The sequence below is a fragment of the Diadema antillarum genome, unplaced genomic scaffold (genome assembly GCF_040938485.1).
Source record: "Diadema antillarum isolate AM-2024a unplaced genomic scaffold, OU_Dant_1.0 seq00001121_RagTag, whole genome shotgun sequence".
In the NCBI taxonomy this organism is placed as follows: domain Eukaryota; kingdom Metazoa; phylum Echinodermata; class Echinoidea; order Diadematoida; family Diadematidae; genus Diadema; species Diadema antillarum.
Window position 1 is genome coordinate 1,384,045 of NW_027271935.1, and position 20,980 is coordinate 1,405,024.

The 20,980-nt window shown below is 36.6% G+C and overlaps 1 protein-coding gene across 1 annotated transcript in view; it reads right to left on the reverse strand.

The window, feature by feature from the left end:
* The window catches only part of LOC139743923 (aldehyde dehydrogenase, mitochondrial-like), a 42,204-nt gene that overhangs the window by 9,717 nt on the left and 11,507 nt on the right, over positions 1 to 20,980 (reverse strand). The window contains exons 6-10 of the mRNA XM_071654392.1: positions 10,740 to 10,801; positions 8,608 to 8,736; positions 4,584 to 4,697; positions 2,868 to 2,967; positions 170 to 354 (exon numbers count right to left, since the gene is read on the reverse strand). Of these exons, the coding sequence (XP_071510493.1) occupies positions 170 to 354; positions 2,868 to 2,967; positions 4,584 to 4,697; positions 8,608 to 8,736; positions 10,740 to 10,801 (590 nt within the window). The remainder of the gene's footprint in view (positions 1 to 169; positions 355 to 2,867; positions 2,968 to 4,583; positions 4,698 to 8,607; positions 8,737 to 10,739; positions 10,802 to 20,980) is intronic.

A 20,980-nucleotide genomic window follows, 5' to 3' on the forward strand; every position in this document is an offset into this window, starting at 1 on the left:
CATCACGGTTCCATTCACCTGCCATATAGATCCTCTTCATATATAACATTTATAAATACTGTATGTAATACATTCTATATTATAGACACTTATGGCAGCAACAATGGCAACAGAAGCAACATGTAGCCACAACATGAGATAAAGTCCAGGCAAGACTGGTCCCATGTACCTGTGGTCCCTGCTCCATAGTTGGATCAAACGGGTTCCCAACGGTCCTCTTCTTTGCCCGCTCAGCCGACCGCTCCACAAACTCGTCGTAGATGTCGTCCTCCACGAAGGTCCGCGAGCCGGCGCAGCAACACTGTCCCATGTTGAAAAAGAGGGCGAAGTGACTCTGTTCCACGGCATGGTCCACTGTTGAGACAGGCAAGGGTTCAAAGGTCAAATGCATGTATGGATAACATATCAATAACTCTAACTTCCTGGCTCAAAGTTCAAAGGTCAAATTATAAAAGGTCAAATTATGCAAGTATGACTACAATCATAACATCTCTTCTCAGTTCACAAGGTGGAGAATTCTTTAAAAAATCACCACGAAAACATCTTTTCCATGTTGGAGACACGAGTACACTCAGGCAAGTATCTTTAATGGGAAATGTGTGATAAAAGAAATATCAGCACCTCAAAATGGGTCAATATCTCTTAAACAAGTCAGACCATCACAGTTGTCATGATGGTAGGGGACAAAAGTGGAATGAAATACTTCCTTTTTGGTGGCTAGATTTTCTTAACTGAAGATGACATTTAATGTGATTGTTTCCATCATTAACAGCTTAAGACTATGTCAGAACATAATATATAAAGAATTGATAAAGTGCAGGAAACATAATTTTACACTGTAGCTTATCTTTGTTATTCAATAGTACATGTATCTTGTTACTAATGCAATTCAAGAAGATCACATTAAAGAGGGGTGACCTCAATTATTGAAAATATAAACAGCTGGGTGTGTAAAAATTGAAAAGTGAGAATACACCTGAATGTGTAAGTTCATGTTTGGTCAATTGCTTCATCACACCAAAGTTGTCCCATGAACTACCACTTTATACTGCCATAATCTACGAGTATAAGATGAATGATGGTGTCTTAATACAGTTGTAATCTGCTTGAATGATGAAAAAAACAATGTTCATAGTGAGATTGTTGGCTGATTGGAGAGGAACATCTCCCAGCTGTGAGGGCGCTCTTTCACTTGTAGACAGTCACACACATACTTACAGGATGAAAGAGCCTAGAGTCTAGCTAAAAAGAACCAAGTACAACCTTGTATGAAGCAATGTAGCTGAAGCTGGTTCACCCTAAAAAAGGTCACTCAAGAAACTGGCTACACCCCCCTCGGCCACAGAACACCCCAAAAAGCCCAGACTGGTTAGGGTTAAAGAGCAAACTGTTTTCTTGTTTTTGTTTTTGTTTTTGTTTGTTTGTTTTTTTGTTGTTGGTTTTTTTTTTAGCAAATAACAACCATGTGATAGTTCCCAGACAATCATTTGATAAGGATCCATAACACCATTTATGGAAAAGGTATGTTCATAGAAATGTATGTTCAGAAAAAAAAAATAATAATAATGTCCCTTTACCCACTCTTCACTGAATAACAGGAGCTTGTCCCGGGGTTGTTAACTCATCATGCACCCATGGGCTAAATTGTTTGGTGGTGTGCCAAGTTTGCATTATTCCCTTTCTTCCTCCCTCTGTCCTCATACATCATTATGTACCTAACTATTGAAAATAAACACCAGAGGGCAGTATTGTCTACATACAATGTGCCACACTGGTCCCCTGTTCAGAGCACCTGCAAATAATGGTTGACTGGGTATGAAGAGTAATAGAAAAATAAAGTTTGATCACCTCATCATTTCATCTATTCAGTGTATTACATCTAAACTTATTGATGTCTGGGCCAGGCACAGAATTCAGCTGATCAAAACAACAAAACACACAATCAGTCTTGTGAGGTTCATTGCCTCTGCCCATTGAGGAGATCATCCTTTCCATGGCATTAGTTAGTTTATTTATTCATTTGTCCCTTATCCAATATTATTTGAAAAGTAATGAACAGTTTTCAATTGTTAGGATAGGTCTGTTGTTGTTAAAGGAACAGTTTAGGTGATTCATTATTTGTTGCAATCCATGCCATGAAATGGATGTTAGTAAAGTTCCATGCCATGTCAGTAGTGCACCTCTGGCATTGACAAAGGTTTGCACTCTAACTAGGTGCTGCTACACTCAAAGAAAAATATAGGTTCAACTTTGCACCTTCTCATGTGACATAATCTCAGCGTGCAACTTTGCACCTTTCAGACAGTTAGTGAGCAACTTTAAAGGTGCAACTTTCCACCTTTTCAGACCAGTGAGCACCGTTGAGCATATAAGGGTGTTAAAATTGTGTCAAACATAAAGGTGCAAAGTTGAACCTACTTTTTCTTTGAGTGTAGTTTGAACAATAATAAATGAAGGGATTGTATAGTTTTGGTTGAAATGGGGCTTCAGTCTTCCAATCTTTTTTTTTTTTAGATAATGAGAAATCTCTTACAAAAATATGAAATGGCATACAATTCTATGAGGAATTCAAAGTTTATTTGATCAAAATTGGTTTTGAAATGGCTGATATAAAAACAAACAAACAAAGAGGTACTAATAAAAGGTGGAACTCACCATTTCTTTTGACCTCTTTATTTTACTTTACTTTTGGATAATACGGCCATTTCAAAACTGATTTTCATCAGATAAACCTTGAATTCCTCTTCGATTGAATGTTCTTTCATATTTCACAAGTGGTTTTTAATCATCTCACCAAAATTTAAAATCTGAATCCCATATCTCACCCCAAACTATACCCCATTTAAATTTCTGGTTGACCAACTCACTGTCGCAGTCTTTGAGGACAATGTTGGGGCTCTTTCCTCCGAGTTCAAGGGTCACCTTCTTCAAATTGTCTGCGGCTCTGCGCTGAATAATCTTCCCAACCTGAAATGGAGCATTGGATAGTGAAAAACATGAAAATACACCTCAGGGCATCAGCAGACTCAAAAATTCATGACTCCAAACAACATCTGGTGCTCACAATTAAGAAGAGATGTAATAATAAAGAATTAATAAGATTAAAATCTGCAAATTCTTCACAGCTGACATCTCTCCAGGCAAAAACTCCTTATTCATCCAGGGCAGCCTCTTCAGTTCAAACACAGACATTGCTCTCCCAGACGAACCTGCCATTGTTACCATGGTAACACTGCCAGGCATCCATTATGCTTGTACACCTGCATCTAGTGAGACTTAAAGTGGGCCAAAACAACATATCCAAGGATGAATGTCTCCTCATCCTCTATTCAAAATTACAATCTCTGTGTGTACGAGACTAAATTCTTATCCCATTTGTTCTCCTTCTTTAAAGGACAAGTTCACCTTCATAAACATAAGGATTGAGAGAATGTTACAATATTAGTAAAACAGATCATTGAAAGTTTGAGGAAAATCGGACAATCTGTTCAAAAGTTATGAATTTTTGAAGTTTTTGTGCAGTAACCGCTGGATGTGAAGACTACTGCAGTGTATGATGTGACATGCGTACAACAATGTAAAGAAAATATAAAGAGAATTTCACAAAATTTCATCTTTTTAAAAGAGTACACATTCCCTTGACTCGTTACCGACATATGTTATGGGTAATATTATCCCCCCTGCCTGTAGAAAGAGGCAAGTCAAGTGCTCTTTTATTATGTGAAAAAAGTGAAAATATGTTGAATTTTCTTTACATTTTCTTTATACTGTTGTACGCATAGGACATCACAAGCTGTAGTAGTCTCCTCATCCAGCGGTTCCAGCTTAAAAATTTTAAAAATTCATAACTTTTGCATCAATTGTCCAATTTTCCTCAAACTTTCACTGATGTGTTCTACTAATATTGCTGCATTCTCTCAATCCTTATGTTTATGAAGGTGAACTTGTCCTTTAATTCTCTTTCTTTGTGTTCTCTCTTGATGTGCAATGATGTAAAAACCCCTGTGTGCCACTTTATTCTGAGACAGCCATGTAGTCATGCCTTGGAAAAATATTTTGTTTTGTAAAATCTATGTAGATTTTATAGATTTCTGTTACCCTGGACGTGTAATGAGTATGAAAGTTGTCAAGAAAATGCCAAGCCTTGCTTTGATGTAAACTGTGTGACAAATCTATGATCTATGATCGTCCCTTATTTCAAATGACCAGTAGCTACATTATCATAGGGGCATGACTTTTGAACACAAAACAGTGACGGAAACTTCGATTTTACTCCCAAATCCAGAAGGGAAGATGGCTTGATACTCAGTCAACACACAAAATGCAAGCTACATGTGACAGGAATGGAAACGGTGAGAAAAGCTTTCATTGTACTGTGGCATTTGGCGATATATCGATCGGTTTGGGCATGTCTGTGTGTTTGAGCAGAATAATGCAAACTTACAGCTTGTTAATTGGCATGCCGTTGACTGACAGTCTGGCGTGTGAACATGGCCCACACAAAGGGTTAATCATGAAAACAGAATTTCTAAAAGAGCAACAGGCCACAATGATGGCTAAAAAAAAAAAAAAATGTACAGTACCTCGGTCGATCCTGTAAAGGCGACCTTCTCAATGCCTGGATGACTGGCAACAGCATCGCCAGCAGTAGGTCCGTAGCCTGGCAGAATGTTCACAACGCCCGGTGGAAACCCAGCCTACAGGGAGAGATATAGAATAGAGATACAGAGAGAGGAATAGAGGAAAGGATTGAGTGTGAACGGGGAAGATAGAGAGGCAGATAAAGGAGAGAGGGAGAGAATGAGAGAGAGAGTGAGAGAGAGAGAGAAATATTATACTATCACATAGTTTGATAGGTGAATAGATAGATGATTACATAGATGGAGAAAGAGAGGGTAGACAGAAAACAAAGAGAGATAATAATAAGAGAGAAAATGCAAAGACAAACACAATAGAAGAGATAATTGTTTTTTTTACATGGTGCCTTTCTAACACGTCATGGGAATGTATATATATAACTGTATATCTTTTGTTTCAACGTACTGTACGTGATTTATTCGTACTTTTATATTGTACATTGAATACTTTTATATTGTAAATTGTTATGAATTTTATGCACAGGCCCATTGAAAAACAGTTTAGGCTAAGTGGGTCTTTCCATGTTGAAATGAATGAATGAATGAAAAAATGACTGTACATGACAACATACACATGAAAGTGAGCAATGCCTCACATTATCTTCATGCAAGTTTGGGTCTTGCATTAATTGAAAAGGAGACCAAGAAAGAAAGAAAGAAAAATTATATGGAAATTTGTTGGTTTGTGTTGGTACAGATTCTGCTTTCTCTTTGCTTCATTCATTTCCTTCGACCTTTCACCCGAGGTTGACAAAAATTATGTTGTCATGTCCTTTTTTACTACAATGACTTTCCTTTTTTTTGGGGGGGGGGGGGGTGGTGGTGGGGTGGTTTCTTGGCTAGATTCCAAGAACACATTGGGATAGGAAGTGTCAATCATTTCTGCTTCTACTTCCGTGGAAATGATTGTAAAAATAGCCAGCCTTGACCGGGCGCCTGCTATCGCTAATGATAGTACATCAAGTCTCTGCAGTATAGTGTACCATTTAATGTTTTAAGTATGTGACCATTATATTTTCACCATTCATTATAAAGCAGCATTTAGATGAATAGGTATACAATGTACAGTATAGATCTTCCTGTAACAACTTCCAATTTCCAAATATATATACAAAATATTTTATTTTTTATGTATATGTGACCATTATATTTTCACCATTCATTATAAGGCAGCATTTAGATGAATAGGTATACAATGTACAGTATAGATCTTCCTGTAACAACTTCCGATTTCCAAATATATATACAAAATATTTTATTTTTTATGTATATGTGACCATTATATTTTCACCATTCATTATAAGGCAGCATTTAGATGAATAGGTATACAATGTACAGTATAGATCTTCCTGTAACAACTTCCAATTTCCAAATATATATACAAAATATTTTATTTTTTATGTATATGTGACCATTATATTTTCACCATTCATTATAAGGCAGCATTTAGATGAATAGGTATACAATGTACAGTATAGATCTTCCTGTAACAACTTCCAATTTCCAAATATATATACAAAATATTTTATTTTTTATGTATGTGACCATTATATTTTCACCATTCATTATAAGGCAGCATTTAGATGAATAGGTATACAATGTACAGTATAGATCTTCCTGTAACAACTTCCAATTTCCAAATATATATACAAAATATTTTATTTTTTATGTATATGTGACCATTATATTTTCACCATTCATTATAAGGCAGCATTTAGATGAATAGGTATGCAATGTACATAGATCTGCCTGTAACAACTTCTGCAATTTCCAAATATATATACAAAATATTTTATTTTTTATGTATATGTGACCATTATATTTTCACCATTCATTACAAGGCAGCATTTAGATGAATAGGTATACAATGTACATAGATCTGCCTGTAACAACTTTTGCAATTTCCAAATATATATATAAAATATTATGTATTTACAATATTTTATGATGCATAATTGGCTCGGCTAAGCAGATCAGTAGTAATCAATACGGCCTTTTTACAAGTGACATGTTGTATCAGGGAGGTGTCTACCTCCCTGGGTGTACTTGACATTCCAGCTGGAGTTATGTTTTACCCTAAGAGATTACAATGTACGTTTCCCTGAAGTGCACAGCGCTGAGGGGAAATATTGTCTTCATGGGCAAATAATTACAATTCATAGTTTTAGGGACTGCCATGTGCTAAATTACAACAATAAAGGAAGGTGGGTTAGTAAAGAGGATGGCCATGTTAAGGAGTACGGGGAGGGGGGGGGGGGGGAGGAAGGAGATCGATATAGGAAAGGAGTGAGGTAAAATTGACACAGGTGTTAAAGGGATGGTACAGTATTGGTGGAGCTGAGGATTTGGCTTTCAACTTTTTGCGAGATACCAAGAAACCACTTATGAAATGGTACAGAGCATGCCATTCTAAGAGGAATTCAAAGTTTATTTGATGAAAATCAGTTTTGGAATGGCTGAGACATCCAAAAACAAAGTAAAACAAAGCGATCGTAATAAAGTGTGGGTCCCACATCTTACCAGTATTTCTCTGTTTTGGATATCTCTGCCATTTCATAACCAATTTTCATCAAATAAAGGTTGAATTCCTCTTGGAATTACATGCTCTTTATAAGCAGTTTCTCATTATCTCACCCAAAAATGTTAAAAACCTGAAGTCAGGTCTCAACCAAAACTATACGAGCTCTTTAAACTGTCATGAGTGTTTTCTGGTATCTTCCCTGGTATCTTTTACACACAAATGACACGGAAGGGAAGGGTGGGGGAAGGGGATAGGGATCTAGGAAGGGGGTATAAAAGGAGAACCTAACGAGGAAGTAAACTGACAAATATGTTTTGAGGTGCTTTAATATCACCCAAGATGTCTTACATAGATATGTAGAGCATAAAAACATTCCATTCTTAAACCCTCATAAAATAGTAAAAGCTTCTTTTGAACCTACCAGGGACCTTCCCTCATTTCAAACTGGGTACTGGAGAACATACATGATTCCACCACAATGGTGTCTTTGGATTCAGCTGCTCCATTGTTCAGTGTGTATCAACAATGGGAGGTCTCAAATGATGAGTCGCTGTGCGTGACTATGCACAATGCTTCACTAAAGTCCTACATTGTACATTGGAGAGGGTTTTATCAAGAAGCGCCTTCTCCTACCACCTGCCTACCAATGCAACCACAACAACCTTTCTTTGCTGGGCATGAAAGGTTCCTAAATATAGCTGCATGAGGAACAAGGCACAGAATATCAATTCACAGTGATTGTCTTGATTAAAAAAAAAAGAATGTGGAGAAATGTTGCAGTACCAGTGACATAGCACAGAGCAACTCCAATTTCGGGGATTTTTGGCTGGTGCAGAAAATTGCCAATTTTTTGTCCTAAAATCCCCTACTGATCTATTCATTACCATATAATTCACATCTTTTTTGAAACAGCATTAACCAAGTGTTTCGGGTGTGTGCCTGGATGAAATACATCATGGAAAAGTGTAAAATCTCTATAAAATTTAGAATTTTCATGAGCAAACTCTTTACAGTGTAAAGTGTGCTTCAGTTGTCATTACAGTTACACAATGTAAATTCCAAGCTTCCTCTATCCAAATCCGACAACCCTCAACTGGACACTATACCTTGCATTGTCCCATTGACTTATGTGTGCCCAACATATTGTCGTTGACTGATGGGTTCAGCTATCATTAAGTAAATATTTGAAGGCTTATCAAATACACCTCCTCAATGCAATGGTTAAGTGTGTTGCCTACAACATGAATATGAAACGTTTTTGATTGTAAACAGATGTTACATTTATTTTATGATTCCCTATTTTTGATGTTGACAAACAATTATCACTATCCTCTCTGATACACAAAGGAAACACTACGTCATGTTTACACATGTTTGCTGCATGCTTACTCAGCTTAAGAAGAAATGGGGGTAGGGGGAGTTTGTGGGGCAACAATATGGTCAACAAACCTCTTTGATAAGTTCAGCCACATAGAGAGCGGTCAGTGGAGTTTGCTCTGCAACCTTCATGATGACCGTACAGCCACTAGCCAGAGCTGGACCCAGCTTCCAAGCCTGCATCAACAGAGGGAAGTTCCACTGAAAGAGAGAGAGAGAAAAGCAAAAATGATTTTGAGGAGAGAGAGAAAAATCAAAGGCTGTATTAAACTCAATGCAGTGCTTTCTGCAGGAAATAAACAAGTCTACATGTACAAGATGCACTGTACACCAGATACCAGTTTTGTGGATTTAAAAATATAGTAATAAAGCAATTTCATTAGCGGTTACACTGTAATTCATGATCAAGAACAACGACAGAATTATTGAAATACGGAAATATTGTTTTTTTTTGTTTAGTTTCGTTTATCTATTTCCATTTCAAATAAAAAGTACAGCAAATACAATGCATACAATACACTGATTGGAATCATCTCTTTCTTACAATTTGAAATTACGCCTTTTTTAAGGTTGAAGTGAAATGTGAAATAAACAGAGAACTTTTGAATAAAGAATAAACAGAGAGACTTTTTAAATAACCGTAAGATTGAGCATGAACGTATCTCACTTGGTATGGAATTCCAAACAATGGGAAAGCATATATGCCATAGTGTTTATATAATATATTCCCAAATCATTTGAACTGCAGTGGCATTTCTTTCTCCAATTCAAAACTACTGTAGTCCTTATACTGAGTTCAGGCATTGTTTGATCACATATGATCTGGGAAAATCAGCAAACAAGAATGAAAAGTAAAGCACATGCACATATACACACAAAAGAAAATGTGACTGTGGTAATAAAAACTCACTACACACTCAAGTCACATGCAGATCCGTTTCAGTGTCATGCGTAAAATTATATATTTTTATTTCATTTCATTTATTTTCTAATTTTTAAACAAAAAGGGCCTGTGTGCAAAATGTGTGGCAGACAATGAAATTGAAACCATTGCAGAGTATTGTTCCATTTTTGCTTAAATTCATGTCATACCAGCCAAAGTCTTCAATAAACTCTAATGACCTGGATCTGGTTTTACTTTCACTTCACTCTCCATCCATGGCACGCAACTCATTGATTTATCCATGAGTGGAAAGGTACTAAAAAAAAACACACACACAAAACAAAACAAAACAAACCAAAAGAAAAGCAAGATTGGCTCTTTCCTGGTTTCTATCCCACAGTCACAGCGAGCACATCCACACACACACACACATGCACGCACATATACATACAAGTGTATAAACCTATGAGTACAACATCACGAATATCACACTAGCCCTTGAGCTGCATTGAAAGGAGAATATACAGGTACAAAGTACGATCAATGGCTCATTGCTCTCTTGGACATTGCTGCCTGACTGCATTATGATACTCACACAAAGTGTACACTGTACATACATTGTACTACTGTATAAGCTGTTATTTTCGCGAATGAGGAGGTCACGGACATTTTCGCGAGATGTTGTTTTCGCGACTATCGTAAGTGCACTATTAGCCTAGTGTACAGCGACATTTTCGCGTGTTGTTAAATTCGCGGTCCAGCAGTGATTCGCGAAATTTGTGAAAATTAAACCCTCGCGAAAATAACAGCGTATAGCGTATATGGTCGTATCTTCTACAGTAATATAAGTTGGAAATATCTTTCATATTCCAGGTACATCTATTCTTTTCACTGCATGTAAAACATAGGAGTTCTGCAACAGTCTTCATCACATCAAGTGTAAACTATTAACACGTTTTATAATTAAAAGAAAAAAATATCATATATATATGTGTTCTTCCTTTTCTTACCTGAGCATGACCGTTTCACAAAATTTTGCAAGTGAGGATGTTAACCTTTAAACACTGTATATTGCCTGGTGCTGTCAATCAAAACATGTGTTCTCATCTACCACAATTCTCATACTTTCGTCACCAGGCTTGACACGCAAGCAGCATCTCATGTGTACTTTACAAAAGAAACAACAACAATATTTTAAATCAACTGCCATGATATGTCAATTGTTTGTGCATACCAGGGAGGTGGAATCCACCTTCCTGTGTATACTAATAATAGTTTCACAAAGTGTATTTTCATCATTTGATGAATTATAAATACTCACTGGGATGATTTGTCCACAAACTCCAATAGGTTCGTGACGAGTGTAGCACAAGAAATCTCCATCTGGATAGAGAGTTTGAAGAAAAAACAACAACATATAGCTACAGGTACAATTGTAATCTACCACACATGTTGTGACAACCAAGATATAATATCATATTTTCCCATTTTCAAGTTCATACATACGCAATTCTTTTTAGATATTTGTTTCTGCTGGCCTTAGGGTAGGCCCCAAATTGTAAATTTCATATATGAATGTCATACATTTTAAAAGTTGTTGGATGGTCATTGCATATGCCGAGTTCCATACTTTCACAGACACAAACTTAATCTGGATGAAATGTAGTGATAAAAGCTGCTACCAGACAGTTTAAACAATCCAAACAGACCAATTTTAAGAATTGAGGCCACTTAAGTGGTAGCATGTAATCATACCAGACATCCTAGGACTTCAAAACATAGATGTACACTACACTGGCTTTGATATTATTTGAGTAGTATACTATCTGTATCTCTTGTACACACACAGGCTGAGAATAATACTATGTTTGGGATTTGTTTTTTGTTGTTTTTTTCCTCTAGAATTGCATTTTTGCCATCTCAAGTCCTGATATACAGATCTAATCAATATCTGATCATGATTCTGAAGTTATTCAACCAGGGATAACATTATGTGTTACACTTTACTTACAGAAACATCAAATTTTTGTCATTTTTTTAACATGATCAGTGGAAAATTGTGAGGTGACGACATCATCAGTTCACTCATTTGCATATTTGTATGAACTGTTATGAGAACAGTTTTACAGAAATTAGTGAAACTTCACAATTTGCTAATTTTCATCGTATTTTGATCATTTTTTTTTCTTCTGCTGTATTCATACAATGTTACTCTTTCTTCTCAGACTAGCTTACATGACTAGAATTTCATCGACCAAAACAAAAGTTTATTTTGCTGGTACCAACCATTCGATGTGATTTAAGTGCTTCCTCTGTAAATGCCAATCCTATACTTTTAGGTTTTATTTCAGGAGATTGAGTGATGTATTGTCCTCGAATCAACAACAGTTACCAGGAGCACTGCCTTTCATAATGGTACCAGCTACATTCTGAGAGTGTCAATTCTTCCCATTTGCCTACAAGTATATTGTCTTTGAACTTTAAGAGTGGTTTTTAGAGCTCTGCATAAAAAAAAGAGATATAAAAAATGGTCTGTACATTTTTTACCTGCTCAAACAGGAAATGATAAACTTAAATGTCTACATAGAGATAGAGAGAAGGGGGGGGGGGGGTGGGAGAGAGAAGGGGATGGGGAGAATGGCTGGGAGGAAGAGGTCTAGCTACAGGGATACAAACCACCAGATCAAGTACATTAAGTAAATGCGCAGTTTTTCCTTTCCAATTCCATTTACTTTGATCTAATTTGGCACAAGTGTTTTTTTTTCTATCACTTATATATAAAAAAAAACAGATATGATTTGGAATGTAAGAAATGCGACAAAATCACAGATGAATATGATCCAAACAATTGTAGTCTTGCCGATGAAAAGAAACAGACAAGCATCCCACCTCATTAAAAAATAAAAAATAAACAAAATAAAACAAAACAAAACGAACTCAGCAAATATCATTGTATTCATAGTAGTAAATAGTAGCTGGGAATTGAACGACTAAAGGCAGACTGTGAAAATGTCCTTCTAGAAGCTTGTGAAATTTTCACCTGTTACACAATTACTTCTCAAAACTTGATACAGATCAAGTATGGTCTATATGTGAATAGGCCTTTCTTTCTAGTTATCTTCTCAAGGCAGTGTATTAAAATGGTTACAGCTCGTTATTCCAAAGGCCCGTTATTCCGAAGGTTCTTTAGTCCGAAGGTTCATTATTCCAAAGGTCCGTTATTCCAAAGATTCGTAATTCCGAAGGTTCGTTATTTAGAAAATGTGATGAGCTTTGTTATTCCGAAAATGTGATGAGGTTCGTTATTCCAAAGGTTCGTTAATCCGAAAATGATATAAGGTTCGTTATTCCAAAGGTTCGTTTATCCGAAGATGAAACAAAACTCATTATTCCGAAGGTTCGTTACAGACCCTACAATGTATATCACTTCGGATCAACGAACCTTCGGAATAATAATAATAATAATAATAATAGTGTATACTTTTATAGCGCAACAGTTTTATAACGAACCCTATTTCATTTTCGGATAAATGAGCCTTCGGAATAGCGAACCCTATTTCATTTTCTGATTAATGAACCTTCGGAATAACAAACCTTTGAAATAATGCCACAAATGTTCGGATTAACGAACACTTTTTCATTTTCGGATAAACAAATCTCTTGGTATAGGGAATTTGTGTGTTTCGGATTAACAAACCTTCAAAACAACGAACTTTCGGAATAGCGAACCTTCTGAATAATGAACAGCACCCATTAAAACTTACTTTGACCTCAACAACACATTGCTGTCATTTTCTATCTGTAATCAATCTTAGAATCCCTTTCTCACTATACCATGTCATTACAAATGGTGTGTCTAATAAAAAAAGAAATAATAAAACCAAACCATTGAAAAAAAAAATCATCTTCTCATAATCTAAACACCATTCATGGACGTCATGAGAGACTGTAGCAATGTAACAGAGATTGTGTTTTGAGTGTTTTTTTTTATTTTTTTTTTTAGTTCTGGTTCTTAACAAATCCTATAATACCTTGCAATTCTTTCAACATAAGAAGCCTATATGCTGGAGCACTTGTGCTTCAAACCATAGATTTGATTTTGATCTTAATTTTGTATAAATTTCAAATAAATTCTCCATGTCATACAACTACAGGATCTTTGGCTAAACCCAAGAAACGCCACAATATTCTGATATGACTGAATCGCTAGTATCAAACTGACCTACTTTATCCCATACCACCTCCAATTCACACTCCCCCAGGGCACCCCTCCCATCCCCTAATCCAGCCAGTAAATCACTTTCTCAAAGAGGTTAAAGCTTCTGAGTGGTTTATACAACTTGTAGCCCCACTGATAAAGAGATGACAAGTGAAGTCGCAGATCTGAGGGGTCATAAGGTGTCCTACATGTACCTTGGACAAACATTCCCTGTGGGGTAAAAGCAGTATTACAGGATTTGAGCCACTCTTGGCTATGACCCAGTTGAAATGGCAGTGACCCTCTGGCACAGATCTCTTGCTAAGTTTGACAGTAGTTTGCAGGCACAAACCCTTGTTGGTCGTAAAGGAGTCTGCGCCAAGACTACTACATGCACCACTTTGGCACTGTCCCATAGGCCCTGTGTTGAAGCTTCTCCCTAGGAGAGGCTGCAGTGTAGTGGTGCGTGTATTAGTCTTGGTGCATGCAGACTCCTATACGACCAACAAGGGTTTGTGCCTGCAAACTAGTTTGACAGCACCATGTGGAGTGGACAGCATTCTGGGTCAAATTTCAGCTGGAACCAAGGTACAGGAAACCAGAGGGGATATCACAATGAAGTGATATGTTTCTCCCACTTTTGAGCACCTGAGAACAGCCCAAAGGGCTTGTACAAGGGCTTGTACTCTTTCATGTAAAAAAAAAAATGTATACTTGCCCAATAGTGAGATTTTGTTGCCCAAGACACAGGGCAAGGGGGTTTAAAAGTGCCCCCAGGCAAATACATGTGTCAAAAGTTCTGTTGTAATACTTGTCATGATATAATATTATCACAGTGGTTGTCTAGTTCCATCTTTCCGTGTGTAACACTAACAGGGGTAATCTTATTTTATTCATTCTGTAACAGTGGGTCACCTTGCTTTACTCCTTGTATAGCAGAGGTCATCTTATTTATTCTGTGGGTAAAATGGTCAGCCTTCCTTATGAATTGTACCCTCAGTATGAAAAGGGGTAAATCCTATTCTTTAATCTTTTTTAAGACTCACAGTTTGAGACCCTCAACCATTATTTTGACAAAGGACTGTGACTAGCTCCTCCCAATGGTTATAACACCTGCCTATAGAATTATACCCTCAGATTGTTCACACTTTTCCTTTGTAACCCAATCTCTGCCATAGGTCATTTATTTTTCAGAATGTAGGGCACCACAATGTGCATTATATTCATTGACCTGGTTGGGCAGTGGAAGCCAAAAGAAGAAAGCATTCATTACCTTTGGTTTCGGTAGGTTTTTCTTTCTCATTTTTTAACGGTTCTCTTATTTGCTTTGATCTTTTCTGCTTAAAGGCATAAGTTACCATTTGCAGATGAAACAAAACCCAGCATCAGTGCTTTGAAATAGTTCTAAAATGTGAGTGAGGGATAGAAACAACTGTAAAAATTTGAAATAATATAATCAATGTTAAGTATTGTTAAAATGTGAATAATAGTTAAAATAACAATGTTTCCCGATTAAACCATCTACAGTTATGGTTTAATGAGAAAAATAGTGATACCTCCTTATATTTTAGGCTTTATTGCAAAAAATTCTAGGTAGGATGTTTTGTGATACAACTGACCTACACATATGCATCAAAAGTGATATCTTGAACATTTCTTAAATCCCTGCTTCCAAAGGTAAACAGGACCTTTAAGGAACAAATTACAAATATACTGGTTTGTAATACCCTAAGGTGTTAAAGGGAATGTACAGTACTGGTTGAGGTAGGGATTCATGTTTTGAACATTCCTAAGTGAGATAATGAAAAGCCTCGTATGAAATATGAAAGAGCATGTAATTTTAAGAAGGATTCAACGTTTATTTGATGAAAATTGGTTTTCAAATGGCTGAGATATCCAAAAAAGTGCTAATAATAAAAGGCGACATGCCCCAACTTTATTGGTATCTCTTTGTTTCACCTTGTTTTTGGATATCTCAGCCATTTCAAAACCGATTTTCATCGAATAAACTTTTGATACCCCTTAGAACCGCATGCTCTTTGACATCTCATACAGTGGTTTCTGAATATCTCACAAAACGTTAAAAGCTAAATCTTCACCTAGACCAGAACTGTACACACCCTTTAAGACATGTTACTTTGACAGTCTTTTTGTTTTACAAAAGTAACTGCACTTTTTAGTATTTTCTTTGTGGCTTCATCATTCAGATCCTCTCCCTATCAGCCAATTCAAACAGATTTATGGTCTGAATTATCAAAATAATTCTTTCATTCCCTCCTTACGAAGAGAAAGGCTCCACAACAAGCACAGACTATTTCTCACGCATTGCTGGCCTCCATGTTTCAATCATTTTGTACTGGTTTTAATTTTTTGCAAGATAAAGAAATACATCGATGACAACAGCATGCAGGCATTTTCATTATAAGCACTCAGAGAAATCAATGACATCTTGACTATTGAAGCATCTTCAAAACTCTACATTTGGCAGACCATGAGACCAATATTACTGGTTTGTCACTATGTTACAGCAATGATGTGGAAAAGCCACAAATGCTCCCACTTCCATCCATTACTCGCGACAAATGCTCCTGCTTCCATCCATTACTCGTGACTTGATAGCATTTGAAACACCCATTATGCTGGGTGCACGCACATAATCTTCACTTATATCTGGTACATTCACTTTGCAGCTGTAGACAGTGCACAAATATCGATGAATGACTGCATTTCTGGGTCAAAATGAATACATTCAAATGTACCTCCAACCTCCCTGATCCGGCACACAACACTTCCATTATCACCATGTATTCTCAGAGTTCAAATGCCCATGGTAGCTCCACAGAAAGAAAAGCAAAATGTTCAGTAAGAATATGAATGAGTACATTGTACACGATTGAAAGAAATGAGAGAGAGGCTGTCTGATTTTTCCCCTTCGGTTGTCTGGCATTTGGGGCTTTGGATATTTTTTAAATTGGATAATTGAAGAGTTGGGGTATTCATTCTGGCACTACAAATAATATTAAAGGGGACGGCTAGTATACCTGATCAGTGGGAATCAGTGGGAATGCTGGGGGATGATTGTTCCGATCCTTGTGGGATTCATTTAAGAGTACATTATGTATCTATTGCTGTGTGAAAATCATTTGCTTCAGAATGGTCTCATAGTCAAGTAATGTGCAGTTTAATTGCCCCATCACTGTAAAGGCATGCTAACCTGGAAACATTGAACTGCAAATCAGAACGGACGGACGGACGGACAGGCGATCCCTTAGTCTCCTCACACCTCCGGTGGGCTCAAGAAAAAATAGCTCTGTCCTTGATACATTTTTTTATTATTACTATTCTAAGTAGTGTTATGTCAACTTTCTTTTCCCATGATTCTGTCAATCTCAGCATGTGGCATCATGACATAAACATACTGTTCCTCCCTCGACCCACAACTGTAATATTCCTGATCTGCTTTCTTGGAACATTGTTTGTTTTCTCAATTAATTCTGTTTTCTTTGAAATAGCATATCTATGGAAAGCACAATCAAAATCACATGGAAGTGCTGTTTGTCACACAATAAAATGTTTTTAGTAGTGACATTAAAAAAAGAAGTTAAGAATACAAAATATTACGATGCTGGTCAGTGAGTACAATATTTTCTCAACTTGATTTCACAGAACATCAAAGAATGAGGAGATAACTCATGAACACATAGGGCTGAACTTTCCATTAAAGAAAAGAAATGAAAATTAGTCTGACAAATTTATGAATAAATCCCCTTTGTGAATCACATCAAGATTTCACTGGGGATGGCATTGCATTGGTTGAGGTGTGGATTCAGCTTTTAACTTTTTGCAAAATACTTTATGGAAACCACTTTATGAAATGTTAATGAGCATATACAGTAATTCTCAAAGGAGTTCAAAGTTTAATTGATGAAAACCCGGTTTTCAAATGGATGAGATACCTAAAAACAGAGTAAAACTAAGCAATTCTTATTAAAGATGGGCCCCACCTTTTATTAGGATCGCTTCGCTTTTGGATATCTCGGCCATTTCAAAAACAATTTTCACCTAATATACTTTGAATTCCACTTAAAATTGTTTGCTCTTTCATATTTCACTTGAGGTTTCTCAATGTTTCAAAAATTATCATAAAAAATGTTGGAAATCTGAAACCCTGCATCTCAACCAAAACTGTGTCTCCCCTTTAAGGTTATCTTTTGACATGAGCAGAAAAGAAAGGCAAAGCTCTCTCATCAAATTTTGATAGGCCACCCAAACCCATTTTGTTTGATTGTTTTGTATTTTTTTAGGGGGAAGGTGAATATGCCACATATTGAGGTCACAGAATAGATGCAAATGAATATTGACTGTGTTGAAAAAATGGTAGAGGTCACTATTTTCATTTTGAACAACAGATACCAAAGAGTGGCACTGAATGGGGTTATTTTTGTTCAGATCACAGCTCACTGGACAAAGAGGCAGATAAACTCAACCAGTGGATGGACTGGTAGAGAGTGCAGATATACAAGGGTCGCTTTCATCACATGCAATCACTGGTGGAGATAGAAAGATTTTACTGTTATTCCAACAATTATCTCCCCCCCCCCCCCCCCCCCCCAGTATTTTCTGCCTGGAGCTTGCTCTGAACTGACTAAAAAGATATTTCCCTGCATAGAAAATGAAGGCTTTTTGTTCAATGCACATCACAGTTGACAGCCCATGGACACCTTTGCTCAATTTTAATGCTACCCACGCCTCACCAATCACTATGTATGTGGCAGTACCATCAACCCCTAGCTGTTTTTAGGGAGAGGGGGAAATCTTTTGCGCTTAATCAATTGTTGTGATGTACAGTCCAGAAGAATACAAAAAGGCCTTTCACTGGTGCTATCTATCTATGACTTGTGTGGAATATCAGACCAAACTTATCAATAGATAGGCCACTGTTTTTAGGCACACCAGATAGATTGTGCTGATGCATATCACTACAGTTTGTCGAAATGCAACATCACTCACTTCCTGATTTTTGGAGCACTAGAATGCTTTTATAGCATGAAAAGGCCAAACTAGCCAAGACACACAAAATAAAATACCTTTTGACAACAACATTTCACTATTTGCAACAAAGAGTTCCCATAATTCCAGGTCATTGACATGGCTACGTAACAGCTAGTTTCAGTAAATTCTTTCAGAGCGTTAATCAGATGCCAAGAGAGAAAAGTTGTGCTCATAAAATCCACTTTATCAGTATGTCTTGCGTAATGGTCCATTTGGTTCGAGAGGAATATCCTCATCCCAAATTACGTGTGAAATACTGTATACTGATTGATTTGGCCTTAAAACCGAACTGTTTCTTATCATTGTATGGTCAGAGTTGGCCAATATGTAGATACAAAGGGTTCATTCAGAATGGATGGTGTTCTTTATCTGGCTTCCTTTTGCACAGGGTATGAAAACTTTAGCAACAGGAACAGATAAGATGCACTGACCCATCTATTTTTGTTTTGTTTTGATTGTTTTGTTGTTGTACGGCACAGACAAGGTAGCCCCAATCAAGGAGCATTCACACATAACATGTTTTCAAAAGCCACTACTAGAGTTTTGCATCAGATGTTTTCAACCTACAAATGTACTGTACTGAAAGGGATGGCATAGTATTGGTGAAGATGAGGATTGAGCTTTTAACTTTTTGCAAGATACCAAGAAATCACTTTAATGAAATAGTGCAGAGCATACCATTCTTAGAGGAATTCAGAGTTTATATGATGAAAATCGGTTTTGGAATGGCTGAGACATCCAATAACAAAGTAAAACAAAGCGATCCTAATAAAAGGTGGGCCCCACCTTTTATTAGGATCGCTTTGTTTTGGATGTCTCATTCATTTCAAAACAAATTTTCCTCAATAAAGGTTTAATTAGTCTTAGAATCGTATGCTCTTTCACATTTCACAAGAGGTTTCTCATTATCTCACCAAAAAATGTAAGAAACCAGAAGTTAGGACACAGCCACAACTATACAATCCCTCTAACTCTGGTATGCCAACCTCCTTAACAGCACTGCAGGCCCAAAACCACTATTTCGGCACAATTGGACAATCGCAAAACGCGAAAATTAAAGTTTTTAGAATAGGTTTCATTTTTATACCAATCCATGACACAAATATTCAAGTTTGTAGTTGAAAAATATGAACACACAATCTTGCTTTATTTTTGTGGTGTGATAATTTCTTTCATAGGGCGTAGATTTCATCATGTAACATACGTTACCAATGTCATTCTATTTCAAATGCTTTAAGATTGGTGACTACAGTCTATGATTGAGATACAATGTAATTATGCGTCAGATGTGAAGTATACCATCGGCTGCCATGTTTGTAAATGCTGCCTGCAGATGGGAAGGATGGCAAATGACCTGTATGCTATACTGAACACAGCATGTCCTATTGTGTTAAATCTTATTTCATGTAATGTTCATTTGTTTTCTCGATAATTTGATGTCAGACTTTCTTCAGAAAATATTTTCAACATTTATCAGTCCCAAATTGCCAGCCAATTCTTGAGTATCATCGATGAAACATGTGAATCTATGTGCGCAAAAATATATTCGTCAGATTCCACGTAACGTATGTTTCACGTTAATGTAACGTAAGTTACAAAGATAATACTACTACATGTGCAACTGATTTTGGTACTTCTTCTTTTTGGTTTTGATATACATTCTGACATTAATTTCTTGTCAACTCTAAGTGAACGTATATTATAATAAGACGTCGCAATATCATGGTGATACAATTCTCAAAAATTACAATTGAAATAGTTGTAAAACTGCAAGACTTTACAACATGTCCGCGTATAAACTCTGGAGTAGAACATTAATCCGTTACTGCTGATATTTTGAAGACAATTGGCTTCATACTTATGAATTTATGGCATTGAAATGATAAGAGTTGGGAACATGCTTTCACGTGCCTTCACGGACGAAAATATTGTCATGATGTACGTGTAATATAAAACGAGTGGTGGGTAACGTAGGTTTCACTTCAATACAATCATAATGGAAGTTTTCGTATGCTTGACGTCTTGTAACGTGTTATCTTCATATTGATGTCTTGTAACTTGTTATCTTCAGCTGTCACTTCATGCTGTTGAAAGATATGTTTCGAATCCATAACTTTACAGACTCCATAACTTTGCTGTTGCAACAGTTATTCTATGCAGGAACAGTTTGAATATAGCAGTTGCAATACAATAGTATTCACAAAATTTTTAACACTTGTATGAAACAAGAAACGGCAGAAACGAGATGGTTACTCTATTAAAGTGCTTCATAATGAACAATAACGCCGTATTGCTTGTATTTGAAATTTCTG